The sequence below is a fragment of the Lynx canadensis genome, chromosome A1 (genome assembly GCF_007474595.2).
Source record: "Lynx canadensis isolate LIC74 chromosome A1, mLynCan4.pri.v2, whole genome shotgun sequence".
Lineage (NCBI taxonomy): Eukaryota > Metazoa > Chordata > Mammalia > Carnivora > Felidae > Lynx > Lynx canadensis.
The window spans coordinates 128,638,348-128,654,679 of record NC_044303.2 but is presented as its reverse complement, the minus strand read 5'-3'; the positions used below and the strand labels follow the sequence as shown (position 1 = coordinate 128,654,679).

The window sequence follows — 16,332 nt, the reverse complement described above, 5'->3', positions numbered from 1 at the left end:
CTTGAACCCATGAACCATGAGATCATGACCGGAGCCGAAATGAAGAGTTGGATGCTTAGCGAACTGAGCCACCCAGGCGCCCCAGGAGTAGTTCTTAAATACTCTGACCTCAAAACAAAATGATCCCATGGGGATCCATCAGTTTTTGTCAGTTAACCCCAGGCCAGAAGTTTCTGAGAAGAGTGGGAACTTGCCTTGAGGTGCAGGCTGTAAGAGTGGACTTGTGAGGGCTGTGGAAGGGTGGGGCAGGCCACTCTCTGAATTTGATAAGCCTGCAAACTAGCAGTGGGAGAGGCCTGACAGGTGTTTTATGGGAGTGTCAGAAAGCATAGTCTGTTTCACCGTTTTTGTTTTTTAATGTTTATTTATTTTGAGAGTTCATGTGCGAGCTGCTGAGCAAGCAGGCTCTTCACTGTCAGTACAGAGCCTGACATGGGGTTTGAACCATGAACTGTGAGATCAAGACCTGAGCTGGAGTCAGATGCTCAACTGACTGAGCCACCCAGGTGCCCCTGTTTCAGTGTTTTTATGCAACTGGTGTCCAGTCAGCATTTCACCACTTGCACAATACTTCTGGGTTCTTTTTGGTGTTGGTTCTTGTTTGTTACGGTCCTTGTTAGTTAGATCCTTAAGTGTGCTGCTTGTTGCTGTCCTCTTTTTGCTTCCCTTTCTCTTCTCAGGCATCTAGGAGTACCTACTTTATGCCAGGCACAGTGCTAAACACTTTGGATGCATGACCCATGCTTCAAAGAGTTCCATTTTAGTTAGGAAGACAGATAAATCTGAATTCATTATCACAGATGCCATGATTAGGGTGTGTTATAGGAGGACTGAGGAATCAACTCTGCTTGTGTACGTCAGAGAATATTTTGCCCAGAAGTGATGCTTGGGTTCAGTCTTGATGCGTCCGTGGGTGTTTGCCAGGCAAGGGAGAGGGTCAGTTAGGGTGGAGGGAATTGCTTATAAAAGTGGTCATCACAAGTGAGCTTGAAGGATATAAGAACGTGGAGGGTGTTATTAGGAAGGGTGTGGTGGAAGATAAGGCTGTGAAAGAATTTGCTGTTATCTGTGTCCCCCACACCTAACACAATGCCTAGTATTCATTGAGAAAGAAGTTCAAAGGTTAATAAGGTCCCTTTAAACTGAGAAGTTAAGCAATAATCACTCCACCTGTTCCTGAGTCAGAGTGGCTCAGTCTTTTCCCACATCAAGTGAGCTGCAGTTAAGTATAATTGTGAAGTCAGTAATGGAAGGACTGTAACAAACACACTGGAGTGAGACAGGCCTGAGTCTGTTAGTTCAAGTCTCTGAGAAGAGAAGGAGATGCCACGATGGGGCTAGATGTGAAGGGAAATTAATGCTAGTATTTGGGGCCTGTCTGGAATGGTTGAAGGGGGAAGGGAGCAAGGGGGCTGGGACTCTGATGCAGGTCTGATCTCTGGGAAAGCAGAGGGGAAAGAATTGGGCAGGAAGGACCTAAGATGATAGGGTGCAGTTCTGAGAAAGTCTTGGCCAGGTTGATGGGGAGTCCTTGGACAATAGTTCCTTTCTAGAGGACTCCTATGTCTTCTGGTGGAATTGGCCCAGCTCCAATACCCACTGTGTACTCACTGATGTGCTGGAAGCATCATGGCAAAGCCTGAAAGGCACAGCGGTTAGAGCCTGGGGACTGTCTTGGAGGCTGTTGGCCTCTTGAAGGGAGGTAGGGACCGTGCACCTCCATGGCTGGCATAGTCAATCACTTGTGCTGCACACATCTGCTTCTCTTTGCGTGGGCATGGGACTTTCCTCCTGAGAAGACATGCAGGAGATGGAAATTACTGAGAAGAATATATCCCTTGTTGCCACAGCTGGTCTTAGGGCTACAGCTGGTCCTCATCCTCTTTCTTCTCTTGCCACTGTAAAGTTCCTCACCCTCAGCTATCACCTTGACAAGCTTTGGGTGTGTTACCTCATAGTGTGACCCCAAAGTTCATTCCTGAAAGTGTCTGGACCTTTGACAACCATACACTTCTCAGGTTGATGTTTCTGTCCATACCCATGTACAGTTACAGTGGGACAAGGAAGTACCAACAGGTGCCATAGGTGTTCTTTTTTTGTTCTTTTTTTTTTTCAATATATGAAATTTATTGTCAAATTGGTTTCCATACAACAAGGTGTTCTTGCCCCCACAGGTGAAGAGCATCCCACCCTCCTCCTGCTGGTCAGGATCAGTTACCCCTACCATGACAGCAGCCCCTCTTCTTGCCTCTGCTCCTTGCCGCAAGGAGTCTAAAGTGTACTTACTATGTCTCCTGGCAGAAATACTTGTTTCTCTTTTGGGAACAGGACCTCTAACTGCAGAACCAAGAGTTGTGGGGATGGGTCCCTGGGAGGGATGGTCAATAGGGCTCTTCTTACTTCCACTCCTTGATCCTGGGCCGTGTACTCTTGCGGATATGGGACATAACATCATATAAAGTCCTGTGACTTAATTTATATATTGTTCCACTGTCCTGTATGTCCAGCTTGTCTCCAGTACAACAGTCTTGATTACTGCAGACATATAATAACTCTCAAAATCAGTTAGTGTAAGCCCTCCAACTTTGTTATTTTTCAAAATTATTTTGACTATTCTAGTTCTTTTGCTTGTCCACATAAATTTTAGACTCTCCTTGTGCATTTCTATAAAAATTTCGTCAAAATTTTTAATGATATTGTATGGACTCTATAGATCAATTTGGGAGATTTGACAAATTAACAAAATTGAGCCCTCCAAATCATGAACATAGCATAGCTCTCAGTTCATTTAGGTCTTTAATTTCTCAGCCGTGCTTTGTTGCTGTGCATGTACTGATGCTGCATAAGTTTTGTTAGATTTAGATCTAAGTAGTTCATGTTTTTTGCTGCTATTGTAAATAGTGGTGATTTTCTTTGTAGATCTCACACATTTCTTTAAGTTATAGATATTTTATATATTTTCTTCTGTTGTAAATGAATTCATTTTCTAAATAGTTATTGCTAATAAGGTAAGAGTGTCTTTCAGACCAGATCACATTTCTCCCTTCCTTAAAAAAAACTTACTTGATCCTTTACTCATAATGGAATCTTTATTCATATGGAATAAGGAACGATTTCTGATTTCAGAGGTCATGGCCTCCTTAGTTTGGCAACTGTTTTTTCCAGCTTCATCTTTTATTCTCATTCCCTCAGTTACTTTATGTTTCTGATACACCTTTAAGCAGTTTTTGTGAAATATAGTCATTTACGGTTTTTCAGCATTTACACAGTACTGTACTATATACCACTACTGGTCCTGAACAATACATTGAATGGGTACAGAGCACATTGGAGCCCAGCAAATTGCTACCGGTTTGCCTAATGCATGGGTTTCTTGGAAACCACAGTCTCAGAGAGGTCAGCTCCTATAATCACTTTCTGCCTGGCTTTTCTTGTACAGAGGCTTAGGTGACTAAGGCAAAGAGGCAAGCTGGCAAAAGCTGTAGATGCTGCAAATTTCTGTTGATGCTAAAGAAACAACTTTAGCATATGTAATGGGAAGAACTTTGTTAGTGCATTGTGTCATTTATGACTCAAATTTATTAAGATTTATCAACTATGTTCTCCTTGCAGTTTAGATGCCCTAGAATATTTTAATTGATTGATTAGTTAATAAATTCTAATTTAAGTAAATTTGTCAAAATATATTAAGTTCTGGGATAGTTTATTACTATTCATTTTATTTTTAGCGAGACAGATGCATGAGCTGGGGAGTGAGGCAGAAGGAGAGAGGGAGAGAGGGAGAGGGGGAGGGGGTGAGGGAGAGAGAGAGAGAGAGAAAGAAAATCTGAAGCAGGCTCTATGCTCAGCACAGAACATGATGCAAGGCTTGATACCATGACTCTGGAATCATGACCTGAACCAAAATCAAGAGTTGGATGCTCAACCAACTGAGCCACCTAGGCACCCCGGAATGGTTTATTTTTAACTGCTTTTTTTCCAACCAAAAATTTGGCAATACAGGTAAGACCTGGATTGTTGTTGTGTTGGATGATTAGCTGGTGCTGATTCCTTTTCTGGTCTCATTTTATTCAGTGTACAACTAGATCATTTCTAAGAGACTATAATTTTGGAATCCATGATCATAATGGTAGAATTAAATTTAGAATTTTAAAAGCAAAGACCAATATAACCCACTGGAGGGAGCTCTGCTCTTTTTAAATGTTGTCAGTTGTATTTAAAATATATGCCATAGGTGAGTGTATAAACTATCTGAATGATTTATATAAGAATAGTAAACACCTGTTCACTGACAATTTGCATTTTCTTCTGCAAGAGGTCATCACTATCCTGCCTTATGTGTTAATCATTTCTTTGCTTCTCTCTATTGTTTTAACACTTATCCTTGGATCATTTTGGCCCCTGAAATATTTTTCTCTGCTTTGAAATTTACATAACAGATATCAAACAGTATGTATTCTTTTCTGACTTTTAGTTCTCATGATTTTTGAGATTCATCCATGTTGGTGTATTTAATTATAGTTAAGGAATTTTCTCAGCTACTTTATATTTTATCAGTATACCACAATCCATTTATCTCTTCCTTTTCCAGTGAGATTTGGGTTGCTTCCAGTTTTTTGCTTTTATAAGCAGTGCTGCCGTGAACATTTATGGACTTGTCTCCTTTTGTACATGTGTAAGAGTTTCTTTAGGCTACCCAGAGTTACATAGAGTGAAATTACTTTAGAAGATACTGCATATTTGTTCACCTTTACTAGGTAATGCCAACATAGCATAGCGGCTATGCTAAGTTTTATCCAGTAGTAGAAAACATTTGATGTTGACTGACTTGATCTTTTGCCAATCTGGTAAGTATGAAATGCTGTCTTGTTGTGATATTATTTGATTATTGATGGATCAAGTGTCTTTTATATGTTTATTCATCATTCCTGGTTCCACATCTGGAAATGCCTGGTTCATGTGTTTGCCCTTTTTCTATAGGATTTTTTTTCTTATATGTTTTTAGGAGTTAAAAAAAAAAAAGTATATTCTGGATATTAATCCTTTTTGTCAATTATTTGGATTGCAAAGATCTCCTTTTTTTCATTTTATTGTGTCTTGATAAGCAGAACTTTTTTTATTTTAATGTAAGTGAATGTGTCAATCTTTTTTTAAATAGTTTATGTTGTTTTAAAGTTTTAAAAATATTTATTTATTTTTGAGACAGAGATGGGGGTGGTGGAGAGCACAAACAGGGGAGGGGCAGAGAGAATGGGAGACAGAATCTGAAGCAGGCTTTAGGCTCTGAGCTGTCAGCACAGAGCCCAACATGGGATTCGACCTCATGAGCCATGAGATCATGACCTGTGCCCAAGTCGGGTGCTCAACCGACTAAATCACCCAGGCGCCCCATTTACTTTATGGTTTTTGTATCTTGCTTAACAAGAGTCCTTTTATTACTGAAAGTCAGAGAGATATTTTCTTATATTGTATTCTAAATTTTAAGGTTTTTACCGATGATTTTTATTCATGGTGTGAATTTGGGATTGTTCTGGTATCCTCATTCTGAGAAACAACCTATCTCAAACATTAGTGGCTTTAAGCATTTTATTCTGCTCATAATTTTGTGTCAAGAATTGAGAAAGAGCACATCTGGCAGTTTGCCCATTACCCATAAAGCATCTGTTGGGCTGCACAATTCACTTCCAAGATGACTTCTTTCTCTGCTCAGAGTTGTGGTTGGTGCCTTTGTGCTTCTTGGCCCCTCTCTCTTTTCACATGAGGTTTGATCGTATCGGGCATTTTCACATGGGTTATACTTTTCATGACATGATGGTGTTAGGGTGGTCACTATTCTTATATGGCAGCTGGCTTCCAAGAGGTTATGTCCCAAGAATGAGCATCCCAAGAGCAAGTATTTACAATAGGCTAAAAGAGGAAACTGCCAGCTAGGTAAGGTCTATTCCTGGAATCATCAAAGTGTCACTTCTGTCATATTCTATTTGTCAAAGCAGCCAAAGGGCCTGTTCACATTCAAAGAGGTAGAGAAATCATCTCATCCTGTTGAATATTTGACCTCATCAAAGTTACACTGAGGAAGAGTCACACTGGAGAAGAGTCACATTGGGGAAGGATGGGCAATACTGTTGTGGCCATTCTTGCAAAATACACTTTGGCCACAATGGCATTCATTGGCAAACTGCATTCATCCTCTGCATCATGACTCTCTAAATTTGTCCCATTATGGCATCACATAAAACAGTGTTAGCCCATAGCACTTTTAAAATGCAGTTGAACATGTGTCTGCCATTCCTTGATTAGCGCCCAGTTCTGCTTCCTGTGAGTGATGGTACATGGTTCCTGGCTCTTCCCCCTAGAGTCTTGTCTGTGCACACTTAGTCATTTTTCCTTCTCCGTAAAGAATGGCTCATGTTTGCAGTGAAATAACTTTCTGATAAACTTCCCGCTTACAGAAGCTTGAGATTCTTGACTGTTTTTTTTGCATTTTGAACTGTTCACTTTTTGGTCCAAGTGGATGGTGATTCTGCTAGTATTAGTGTCTTAAAAGTGCTGTGGCTCTTCTGTGAATTTTATTTTGATTTATTCCATTAGACAAAAGTCACACAAGTGTCTTTGAAACAGGCTCTTTTCTCCCTGGGCTACTTATAAGTCTGCCATGATACAACACCTTCAAGATTCTTAAACTCTAACTTTAACCAAGATTATCTGTAAGGTACTGCCTTAAATCTTTTTAAGGTTATAGTAAAAGTCTTTTATAGCCACGCATGCAACTACCCAAGGACCATGTCTTACTAGAAACATCTTGAATTTGATATTGGTTGTAAGGCCATTTTACTTTGAGAACCTTTTGTTGAGAGAGACTGGGGATGAGAAATAGTTTTGTTTATGAATCAGGTCATAGCTCTTTTATGTTTCCTTTAAATTCTGCTTAAAATTTGAAGTGGTCCTTCTTTAGTTTATCTTTGTCCATCCATACCTGGTTATCAAAACTGAAAGAGACTGGTTGGCACTTTCAACATTCATCTTGGAAAACTCCTTATCCAAATCCACCTTTTGTATTTTCCATGTCACTGCAGGGGACAATTTTGACTGGAATTGTTGCCACTAGGCAACATGGGTCTTTCCTATACCTCCAACCTCAGCCTTCTCACAGCCCTTCCACGTTCCTGTAACAAGTCTCCCTGAGGCTCTTCAGAGGTCCACTGACTGCCTGTTCTGATATAAATAAATTTCTGTTCAGCTTATCTGTTGTTGTGTAACAAAACTATGCCCAAACACAGTGGCTTAAGACAGTTGTTGTTTTTACATAATTTTGTGAGTCAGGAGTTTAGGAAGTCTTAGCTGGACATTGGCTGGGACTGCTGAGCCTGGAAAATGCACCTCCATGGTGACCTCTGCATGCACAAGTCTGGAACTGCCATATACTTGACCTCAAGTTTCTTTCCATGCAGTGTCTCATCTTCTAGGACCTCTTTTTGATGCTTACGTGCCTCGCAGTATTCTGGTCTCAGAGTACTCCCCCTTCTTTACATGATGGCTAGTCTATAAGAGGGAGCTTGGCAAGAAGAGTGGAAGCTCTTAGAGGCAGGAAGGGCATTCCAGGCCATTTTAAGGCTAATGCCCAGAACTGGCACCGCCCCCCCTTTTTTTTCACACTTGAAGTATAAAATTTATTTCTTTTATTTAATTTTTTTTTCAACGTTTATTTATTTTTGGGACAGAGAGAGACAGAGCATGAACGGGGGAGGGGCAGAGAGAGAGGGAGACACAGAATCGGAAACAGGCTCCAGGCTCTGAGCCGTCAGCCCAGAGCCCGACGCGGGGCTCGAACTCATGGACCGCGAGATCGTGACCTGGCTGAAGTCGGACGCTTAACCGACTGCGCCACCCAGGCGCCCCTAAAATTTATTTCTTAATGATCTGAAGCAAATACAGGCTGTAGAACTGGCACCCTCTTACTCTTGCCATCCTAGTTACCAAAGCCCTTGGAGGGAGTCTCACCCAGAACCAAAAGAGTAGAGAAACACACTCTGCCTCTTGATAGAGTGGTGGCAAGATCACTTGCAGAGAAGCATGTGGGAGGGAAGTGCCTTTGTAAAACATCTTTGGAGGTACAGTCTACAGCAGGGGTGCAATTTCACATTTCCCATGTGTGAAACTCTTGGACCAGAACTCTTTATTGAACAGTCCATACATTCTCACTGATCTGTAATGTCTGGTCTGCCATAAACCAGGTTTCTAAATAAATGTGTATGTTTGTTTTAGATTATCTGTCTGGGCCCATGATTTTCCACTGGGGGCCATTTTGCTGGGGACAGTGTCTGGAAATATTTTTGGTTGTCACACTTGGGAGGGTGTGCTACTAGCATCTAGTGGGTGGAGGCCAGGGATGCTGCTAAACAACCTATGGTACACAGGATAGCTCTCCACCACAAGATTATCCAGCCCCAAATGTCAATAATGCTGAGGCTGAGAATCCATAGTCTATGCCATCAGTATAGCCCTACCATATTATCTTAATTAGCCTTAATAGCTGGTAGGGTAAGTCTCCTCGCTTTGTTTTTCTTCTTTAAGAATGTCTTGATTGTTTTTGGCCTCTTGCATTTCCATGTAAACTTAGAATCAGTTTATCACATTTCATAAAAAACTTTATATTCTAATTAGAATTTCTCTGTAAGTGTATATCTTCATGAGGAATATTTACACTGCCATTTTGCTGTTGAATATTGATATTGAATCTTATTTACCAATATGATACATCTGTCAATTTACTTCATTAATGTTTTTCAATAAAGTTTTGTGATGTCCTTATTAAAGGGCTTACAAATCTTTTGTGCAAGATGGTTTGTTCGCATGGCCAGTTAGTTGTGAGTCTTTTAATAAGTTGCTTTCCTCTTTTGGGCCTTGATTTCCATAAGTAAAGAACGTGACAGTTGGATTAGATCATCTGTGACAGCCTTTGAAGCCTGAGAAGACATGATTAAAGTGTTAGAATTAAATGGAAAACTTTCAATACACACAATAAAAACAGTCCATGAGAGGGAGCTCTTCTGCATTTCATCTCTGGCCAGGTGGCTGCAAAGACACCACATCTGTTATTGATCTTCCCAGGGCATCTTCTCAGGGCAAAGGCAGAAAGTGACTCCCTGGTATCTCTTCAATCAACAGTTCTCCACTTAGGAACTGCTGCTGTGGGTTTTGGAAGCTATTACTTGTTTCAGGGTGTGGGAATACAAGAAACGCATTTTGAACCCAGGAGGAAATTTATGGATCATCCAATTTAGTCCCTTTGTTTGACTAATGAATAAACTTAGAGACACTGTTATTTTCCAGAGGACACAAAGACTGTTCCGGAGAGAACTAGGGCTGGAGCACAGGTCAAGTTTTCACCCTTTAGTTGACCGAGTTGGGGAATAAGCAGTGGGTGTTAGTGGTGGGGTGGGAGTCGGGATGGTGTTTAAATTTTTTTTAATGTTCATTTTTGAGAGAGAGGATGTGTGAGAGAGAGAGAGAGTGGGGGGAGGAGCAGAGAGAGAGAGAGGAGAGTATCCAAAGTGGGCTCTGCACTGACAGCAGAGAGCCTGATGTGGAGCTTGAACTCATGAATTGTGAGGTCATGACCTGACCTGAAGTCGGACGCCTAACCGACTGAGCCATCCAGGCACTCCGGGATGGTGTTTAATTTTTAAAGAACTGAGAAGTGGGTGATCTCTGAATTCCCTGGAGACAATTTGCTACACCACATGTGTTTTTGAATGTGAGAGTGTTTGTGTGTACCTGAGTGTGTGCCTACGTGCTGTATGTTGGCAGTAGGACTTGTGTTATGATTGTTGGCTTCTTAGAAATAAGCTGGCTTAAGTAAAAGCCAGCCTTTACTTAAGGAGTAGGGGCAACTGTGTGGCTCAAGCAGTTAAGTGTCCAACTTTGGCTCGGGTCATGATCTCACTGTTTGTGGGTTTAAGCCGTGCATCTGGCTTTGTGCTCACAGCTAAGAGCCTGGAACCTGCTTCGGATTCTGTGTCCTTCTCTGTCTGCTTCTACCCTGCTCGCACTCTGTCTTTCTATCTCTCAAAAATAAATAAAACATTAAAAAAAAGAAGTAGAGTGACTTTTATGGGCTTTAGAGATTTAATTTATATTTTGGAATTGTTTGAAAATACCTGTCTTTTAACTTGATTAAAAAATTTAAGCTTTCAGTTTATTTATCTTTAATTTGATTTAATGATTTCATTTTTTTCTCATTGACTTTTCAAATAAAGCAAAGTCATTGCATATTTTTTTCAGAGAAGATGAAACTTATCTTCATTAGCCATCACTTTTTTTTTTAATGTTTATTTATTTATTTATTTTGGGAGAGAGCGTGCAAGTGGGGCATTGAGAGGCGGAGACACAGAATCCGAAGCAGGCTCCAGGCTCTGAGCTGTTAGCACAGAGCCAGACTCAGGGCTCAAACCCAGGACTACAAGATTATGACCTGAGCCAAAGTTGGACGCTTAACCAACTGAGTCACCCAGGTGCCTCTAGCCATCCCTTTCAAGTCTATTGTGACTATTTTTGAAATGTTGCTTCATAGTGCTTATTACTTGTGATTCTTCTGATTCACCTCAATACAAACTCTTTTGGTAAACTATAGGCATTTGAAAACTATTTCTGTCTTCATTTGCCTTAGGAATAAGATCTTTCTAGTTTATTTGGATTATTTTTCCTACAGGTATCATGGATAAGATTTTAAACCTTTATTTTGGCTTAAATAAATGAAAAGTAAACTACCTACTGACTTCCATGTCAACATGAAGAACTAGAGATCTTGTGTTACCTTTTCAATGTCCTGCAGCCTGTCTTTTTCTAACAAACTAACAAGAACAGTTACTCTGAGGAAAATATGTATTTAGTTATCTTTCTATTGTTGTTTATCAGGTATGGCCTAGACTGATTTAAGGAGAGTTAGCATATTTAGGTTTCTCTGTGTTGGTCCAAGGAGTGATGTTGCCGGTGACTTGGCGGTATGGGGACAGAGGAGGGGATCAAAAGGCAGAAGGACACTGGGCAGCTTTCACCTCCTCCAGGACTGAGGCTTCCATCTCACTGTGAAGTGTTCCATATTCAAGGGAAAGAGGATTGATTAATCTTCTTTTGAAATAGTTATAAAAATGAACATTAGGGTAAAAGATTCTTGTGCTGATATGCTCTTCCTCAGCAAGTAGCGCTGAACATTCATCGGTCCATATTTTCTTTTGCATACGTACCACCTAGACATTTCAGAGAGTTGTGAGGTACTAAGGATTTCCAGCTGGGTGAAAGAACTGGCTTGCTCCAGCAGTCCATTAAGAACATCTTTATTCGTGAAAATCATTTGATAAGAGAACAACTTTTATTTATTTATTTAATAATGTGTCACAGGTTTGATTCCTGTTTTCATAAATGTTTTCTAGTAGACATAATGAATGAATTTTGAAAAAAATCGTATGTTGGGCATAGTGAGCCATGTGTAATAATTTGAGCATTCATACTCTGATTGATAGTGAGAATTCCATTATCTGAAGTTTGGAATTATTACATAAATTCTCAAGGACAGAAGAAATGGGGGCTATTGTTAAAATATCTGTGTCTCCCATTGACTGAAATAATAGAGATTTCCTTCTTGGTTTTTAGATTTCCTCCTTCCTCACCCCTGAAACCATATCCAAAGAAGCCTACTTACCAAAAAGATGCTATAAAATTTCCAGAATGGAATGACCCCCCACCAGGGACTTCACAAGAGAACATCCCAGTGAGGCCACTTGTGATGGTAAGTGTGTTACTAAAAGAGTGGGTGGGATGGTCGGGGTGGAGTGGGACGATGGTGGTGGCGGTGGCTGGGGGCGGGTCTAGCAGCTACCAGAAATAGGATATGATCTGTGAACCACCAGCCTTAGTCTTTTTTCTACTGGTCCCTTAGGAACAATGGTCTGAAAGTACTTTAAAATATCTTAGGTGTCAGTAGCTGAGAGAACAGTGACAAGGAAAGATTAGCTGTTGAACTCTTGCCTGTTGAGGCTTTGGCATATATATGGTATCTATTTTCATATGTTCAGAACAAGCAGGTTTATGTGACAACTCCCTTATAATCTCATTCTCTTGTGTTCTAGAATTTACTCTTTTGCCTCTTTGTCTCCTGGATTTTGTTCTATTACTAGTTGAGAGTGAGAAGGTTAGGATGTGAAGTATTGTGGAATGACCCCTGACACTATAGATGATCAAAGGTAGATTCTGTTAGTTTTGGAAAACCTAAGCTTATTGTTGAATAATCTAATTTTTTTGGTATCCTTTTTCATTAAAATATTCCCAGTAGAAAACTACCATGATTGAGACGATGCTAAAAGATAAAATACAAAGAAAAACTTTTATATGGCAGTTTTTAAGAATTGTACTCACACCAGTGTTTTAAGTTAGTCTAGTCCGATAGGACTAGATGTCCAGTTCATACGTTTGTTTGCGAAGATGGGATGTAAACATTTTTAGGCAATGTAATTAAAAGAAAAAACACTTATTTTTTAAAGAGATTGTATTTTCAGTTTGAAGAGAATAGCTAAGAAGCTTAGGCTTTATCAAAGATAATTCTAGAAAGAGAGTGGCACCAGTAACAGAAATAAGGACTCCTTTAAGGACTTGCAGGTTTGTCAGTCAGGATGGTGATGAATTTGGTTTTAAATATGATTGGTGATAAACCTGGCTTATCTTAAATGGAAGTGTCTCATAGGCAGATGGAGATAATGATCCTGGAACTTAAAGGCAAGATCATATTTGGAAGTCATTAATTAATTTATTTATTCAACAAAGATAATATTGAATCAGTGTCTACTGTGTGCCATGAATTGTGCTAGGCTCCACAGACACAGTAATATGTGATACAGTTTTTACTCTAAAAAGGCTCATAGTCTAGTGAAGCATACAGTACCAAAATAGATAATTAGAAAACAGAGTCAAGTGACTTAGGGTATTTGAGGACTTTTAATTAATTCCTAATAAGGAGTACTTAATTAAGGTCTAGTTGATAGTTTCTGTCCCAGAGAAAATTAGAATATAAGTTCCATGAGATCAGGTACATTTTTTTCTTTTAACATTTGCATTTAAACATCTGATATGACCCCATTGGCAGAGTGGCTATTCAACAGACATTTTTTTCATTATAAGGTCTTCAGTGCTGTTTATACAAAGGAGATAAAATCCCGTAAATTAATATGTATTTATGTCATCGATAATAACTACTTTCCTTTTCTATTCCACTTGGTTCTATGAAGTTGGAATATTCCTGGTATCACCTGCAGAAGACCAAATGCTCATTAGCATACTTTAATGCCCTAGTGACAATGACTTCTGTCTTTTCTTGTCATTTTCTAATTTTTCAGGAGCCCTGAAGTGGTAGACCAATGTTCTAGATTCATCAACCATTTTAGCCCAAAGCTTATCCTTTCCCAGGTCATCTGTACCTGTATTTGTTTTGATGCTTTTGTCTCGCCTTCTCTTTCTTATACATCCCCCTTAATTCAAATGGTAGAGGTTTGAGCTCCCTGCTCATTGTAATTCCAGCAAAGCTTAGGCTGCTACCTCTTGAGCATGGTTCACAGGAAGAATGGCAGAGCAGGATCTGTGTCCCCGCTTGGGCCTTGGTGTAGGTTTTAGAATGATGAGGTTATTAGTCAATAAAGAAATGTCATCTTTCTTAAAAAGAACTTCAACTCATCATTTATTTCCATTTTACTTTCCCTGTTTCTATCTTTGCTTCCTCTTTGCTTGGTGGTTTTTTTGTTTTATCCTGTCTTTTCTCTTGCCTAGCCACTTACACAGTTAAAAAATAAAATAATAAAATGAAACCGTTGTGTTTGCTGAGGGGCAGAATAATGTGGAAAGTAAGATTGTGCACTCTGGAGCGAGTCGACCGGGTTTGGATCTTGGCTCCTCCATTTACTATTTATTTGGACTTGTTTCTCTGTTTTAGTCATTGTGTTTGTGTCTCAGTTTTCTTATTGGTGAAACTGAGATGATAATAGTACCCTCTGAGGTAGGCTTGTTGTGAGAATCAGGTGAGTTCATATCTATAAAGTGCTTAGAATGGTGTCTGGCCCACAGGTAGTCAGTAACTTAACTGCTATTGCTGTAATTCACTTATTCAATAGAATTGTTTTCAGGCAGAGATGAAAAAAAAAATCACCCATGATATCATCCAGAGAGAATTAATATTAACATTTTTCTTCTGTATCCTTTTTTTTGTGCACATTTTTACCTCCAAAAGGAGATCATGTTGAGTTTTTTGTGGCCTGTGTTCTTCACTTACAACAATGTTTTGCTTCTTTTTTCATGTTATTATTTAAAAAAAAAATTTTTTTTAATGTTTATTTATTTTTGAGACAGAGAGAGACAGAGCATGAACGGGAGAGGGTCAGTGAGAGAGGGAGACACAGAATCCAAAGCAGCCTCCAGGCTCCGAGCTGTCAGCACAGAGCCTGACGCGGGGCTCGAACTCACAAACCACGAGATCATGAGCTGAGTTGAAGTTGGACACTCAACTGACTGAGCCACCCAGACGCCCCATCATGTTATTATTTTTAAGTTTATTTATTTTGAGAGAGAGAGAGAACAAGTGTACAAGCAGGGAAGGGACAGAGAGAGAAGGAGAGAGAGAGAGAGAGACAGAGAGACAGAGAGACAGAGAGAGACAGAGACAGAGAGAGAGAGAAAGAGAAGAGAAGAGAGAGAATCCCATGCAGGTTTTATACTGTCAGAACAGAGCCCAATGAGGGGCTTGGACTCATGAATCGTGAGATCATGACCTGAGCCAAAATTATGAGTCGGATGTTTAACCAACTGAGTTACCCAGTCACCCCCTTTTTTCATGTTATTAAACATTTGACATCATATTTAGTATCTATATCTTGTCTAATATAAAAGCACTATAGTTTATGTATCTAGTCCCTTACTGTTAGTACATACCATGTTTCTAGTTTTCTGGTAAACAATGTAATGAGCAATGTCTTTACAGATAATTAGTTGAGTATGTCCATGGTATTTCTTTAAGATAACCTTTCGGAGGCGCCTGGGTGGCTCGGTCAGTTAAGTGTCTGACTTTGGCTCAGGTTATGATCTCGCGGTTTGTGAGTTCGAGCCCTGCATCGGGCTGTGTGCTGATAGCTCAGAGCCTGGAGCCTGCTTCAGATTCTGTGTCTCCCTCTCTCTCTGACCCTCCCTCACTTGTGCTCTCTCTCGGTCTCTCAAAAATGAATAAATGTAAGAAAAAATTTTTTTATAAAAGGTAACTTTTGGAAGTAGATTTTTGTGTGTGTGTGTTGCCTAGTGGCAATTTCTTTAAATATGAAATTTATTGTCAAATTGGTTTCCATACAACACCCAGTGCTCATCCCAATAGGTGCCCTCCTCAATATGCCTCAACCACCCTTCCCTCCCTCCCACCCCCCATCAACCCTCAGTTTGTTCTCAGTTGGAAGTAGATTTTCTAGGCAAATGCAACAATTTACATGCCTGCCTTCAAAAATGAACACCTAATTTAATTTAGATACTTAAAAAAAATTCACAAATCCACATGGTCTTCGACTTTCTTTTGTAATTCAGTAATTCTCTAAAAAACAAAATCATAAAACAACTTTCTGGCTCCTTTCATCCAAATTTATAAGATTTTTCTGTAATGATACTTTCGTAAAAAACTATTACAGAAAATCTTTATAAGTGATTTCTTACATGTTTTGTCTGTAAAACCTCATTGTTTCTCTTTGTGATTATAAAAAGGAAGTTTTAAGAATTAAACGTTTAGTAGACTATGTGAGAAAGGAGATACTAAGAATGTTGAACTGGTAAAGCTGTGTGGCTTTGAGCAAATTATTTAACCTCTCTGAATTTTAGTTTTTCTTCCTACTGTCTCAGTTTTCCGGGGAGCTCTTGTTTTTTCTGCCTTCTGCAGTTGCCTAAGATCTGGGGGCTGCTCTTCAAATTGTACTTATTTGATTTTTGCTTATAAAAAATAGAGAATTCTTGAAAGTAATAGACTTTAATTTTGTTTTAAACAATCACTCAGTTTGGGCAGCGTGTGAATATGGATAGGTATTCTTTTTTTTTTTTTTTTTTTTTGGATAGGTATTCTTTGACTTAATTTTGAATTAATACAATTTTATTTCATGGCTACCTCGTTGATTAGTTGAAATTCCCACAGGAAAAAAATAGCTAGTCAATGTCATGTTTATTGCTATAGTTCTTTTGCAATTTACAAATACTCATTTATGATATAACCTGATCTTTAACAGTTATACTTCTCTGCAGTCAGTACAAAGAAAGTTAGTTTAT

At 39.4% G+C, this 16,332-nt stretch overlaps 1 protein-coding gene across 2 annotated transcripts in view; it reads left to right on the top strand.

Annotated features, from left to right (window-relative positions):
* The window catches only part of DEPDC1B (DEP domain containing 1B), a 90,826-nt gene that overhangs the window by 24,351 nt on the left and 50,143 nt on the right, over positions 1-16,332 (top strand). For both annotated transcript variants that reach the window (XM_030321528.2, XM_030321537.1), the window contains exon 3: positions 11,653-11,788. In XM_030321528.2, the coding sequence (XP_030177388.1) occupies positions 11,653-11,788 (136 nt within the window). The remainder of the gene's footprint in view (positions 1-11,652; positions 11,789-16,332) is intronic.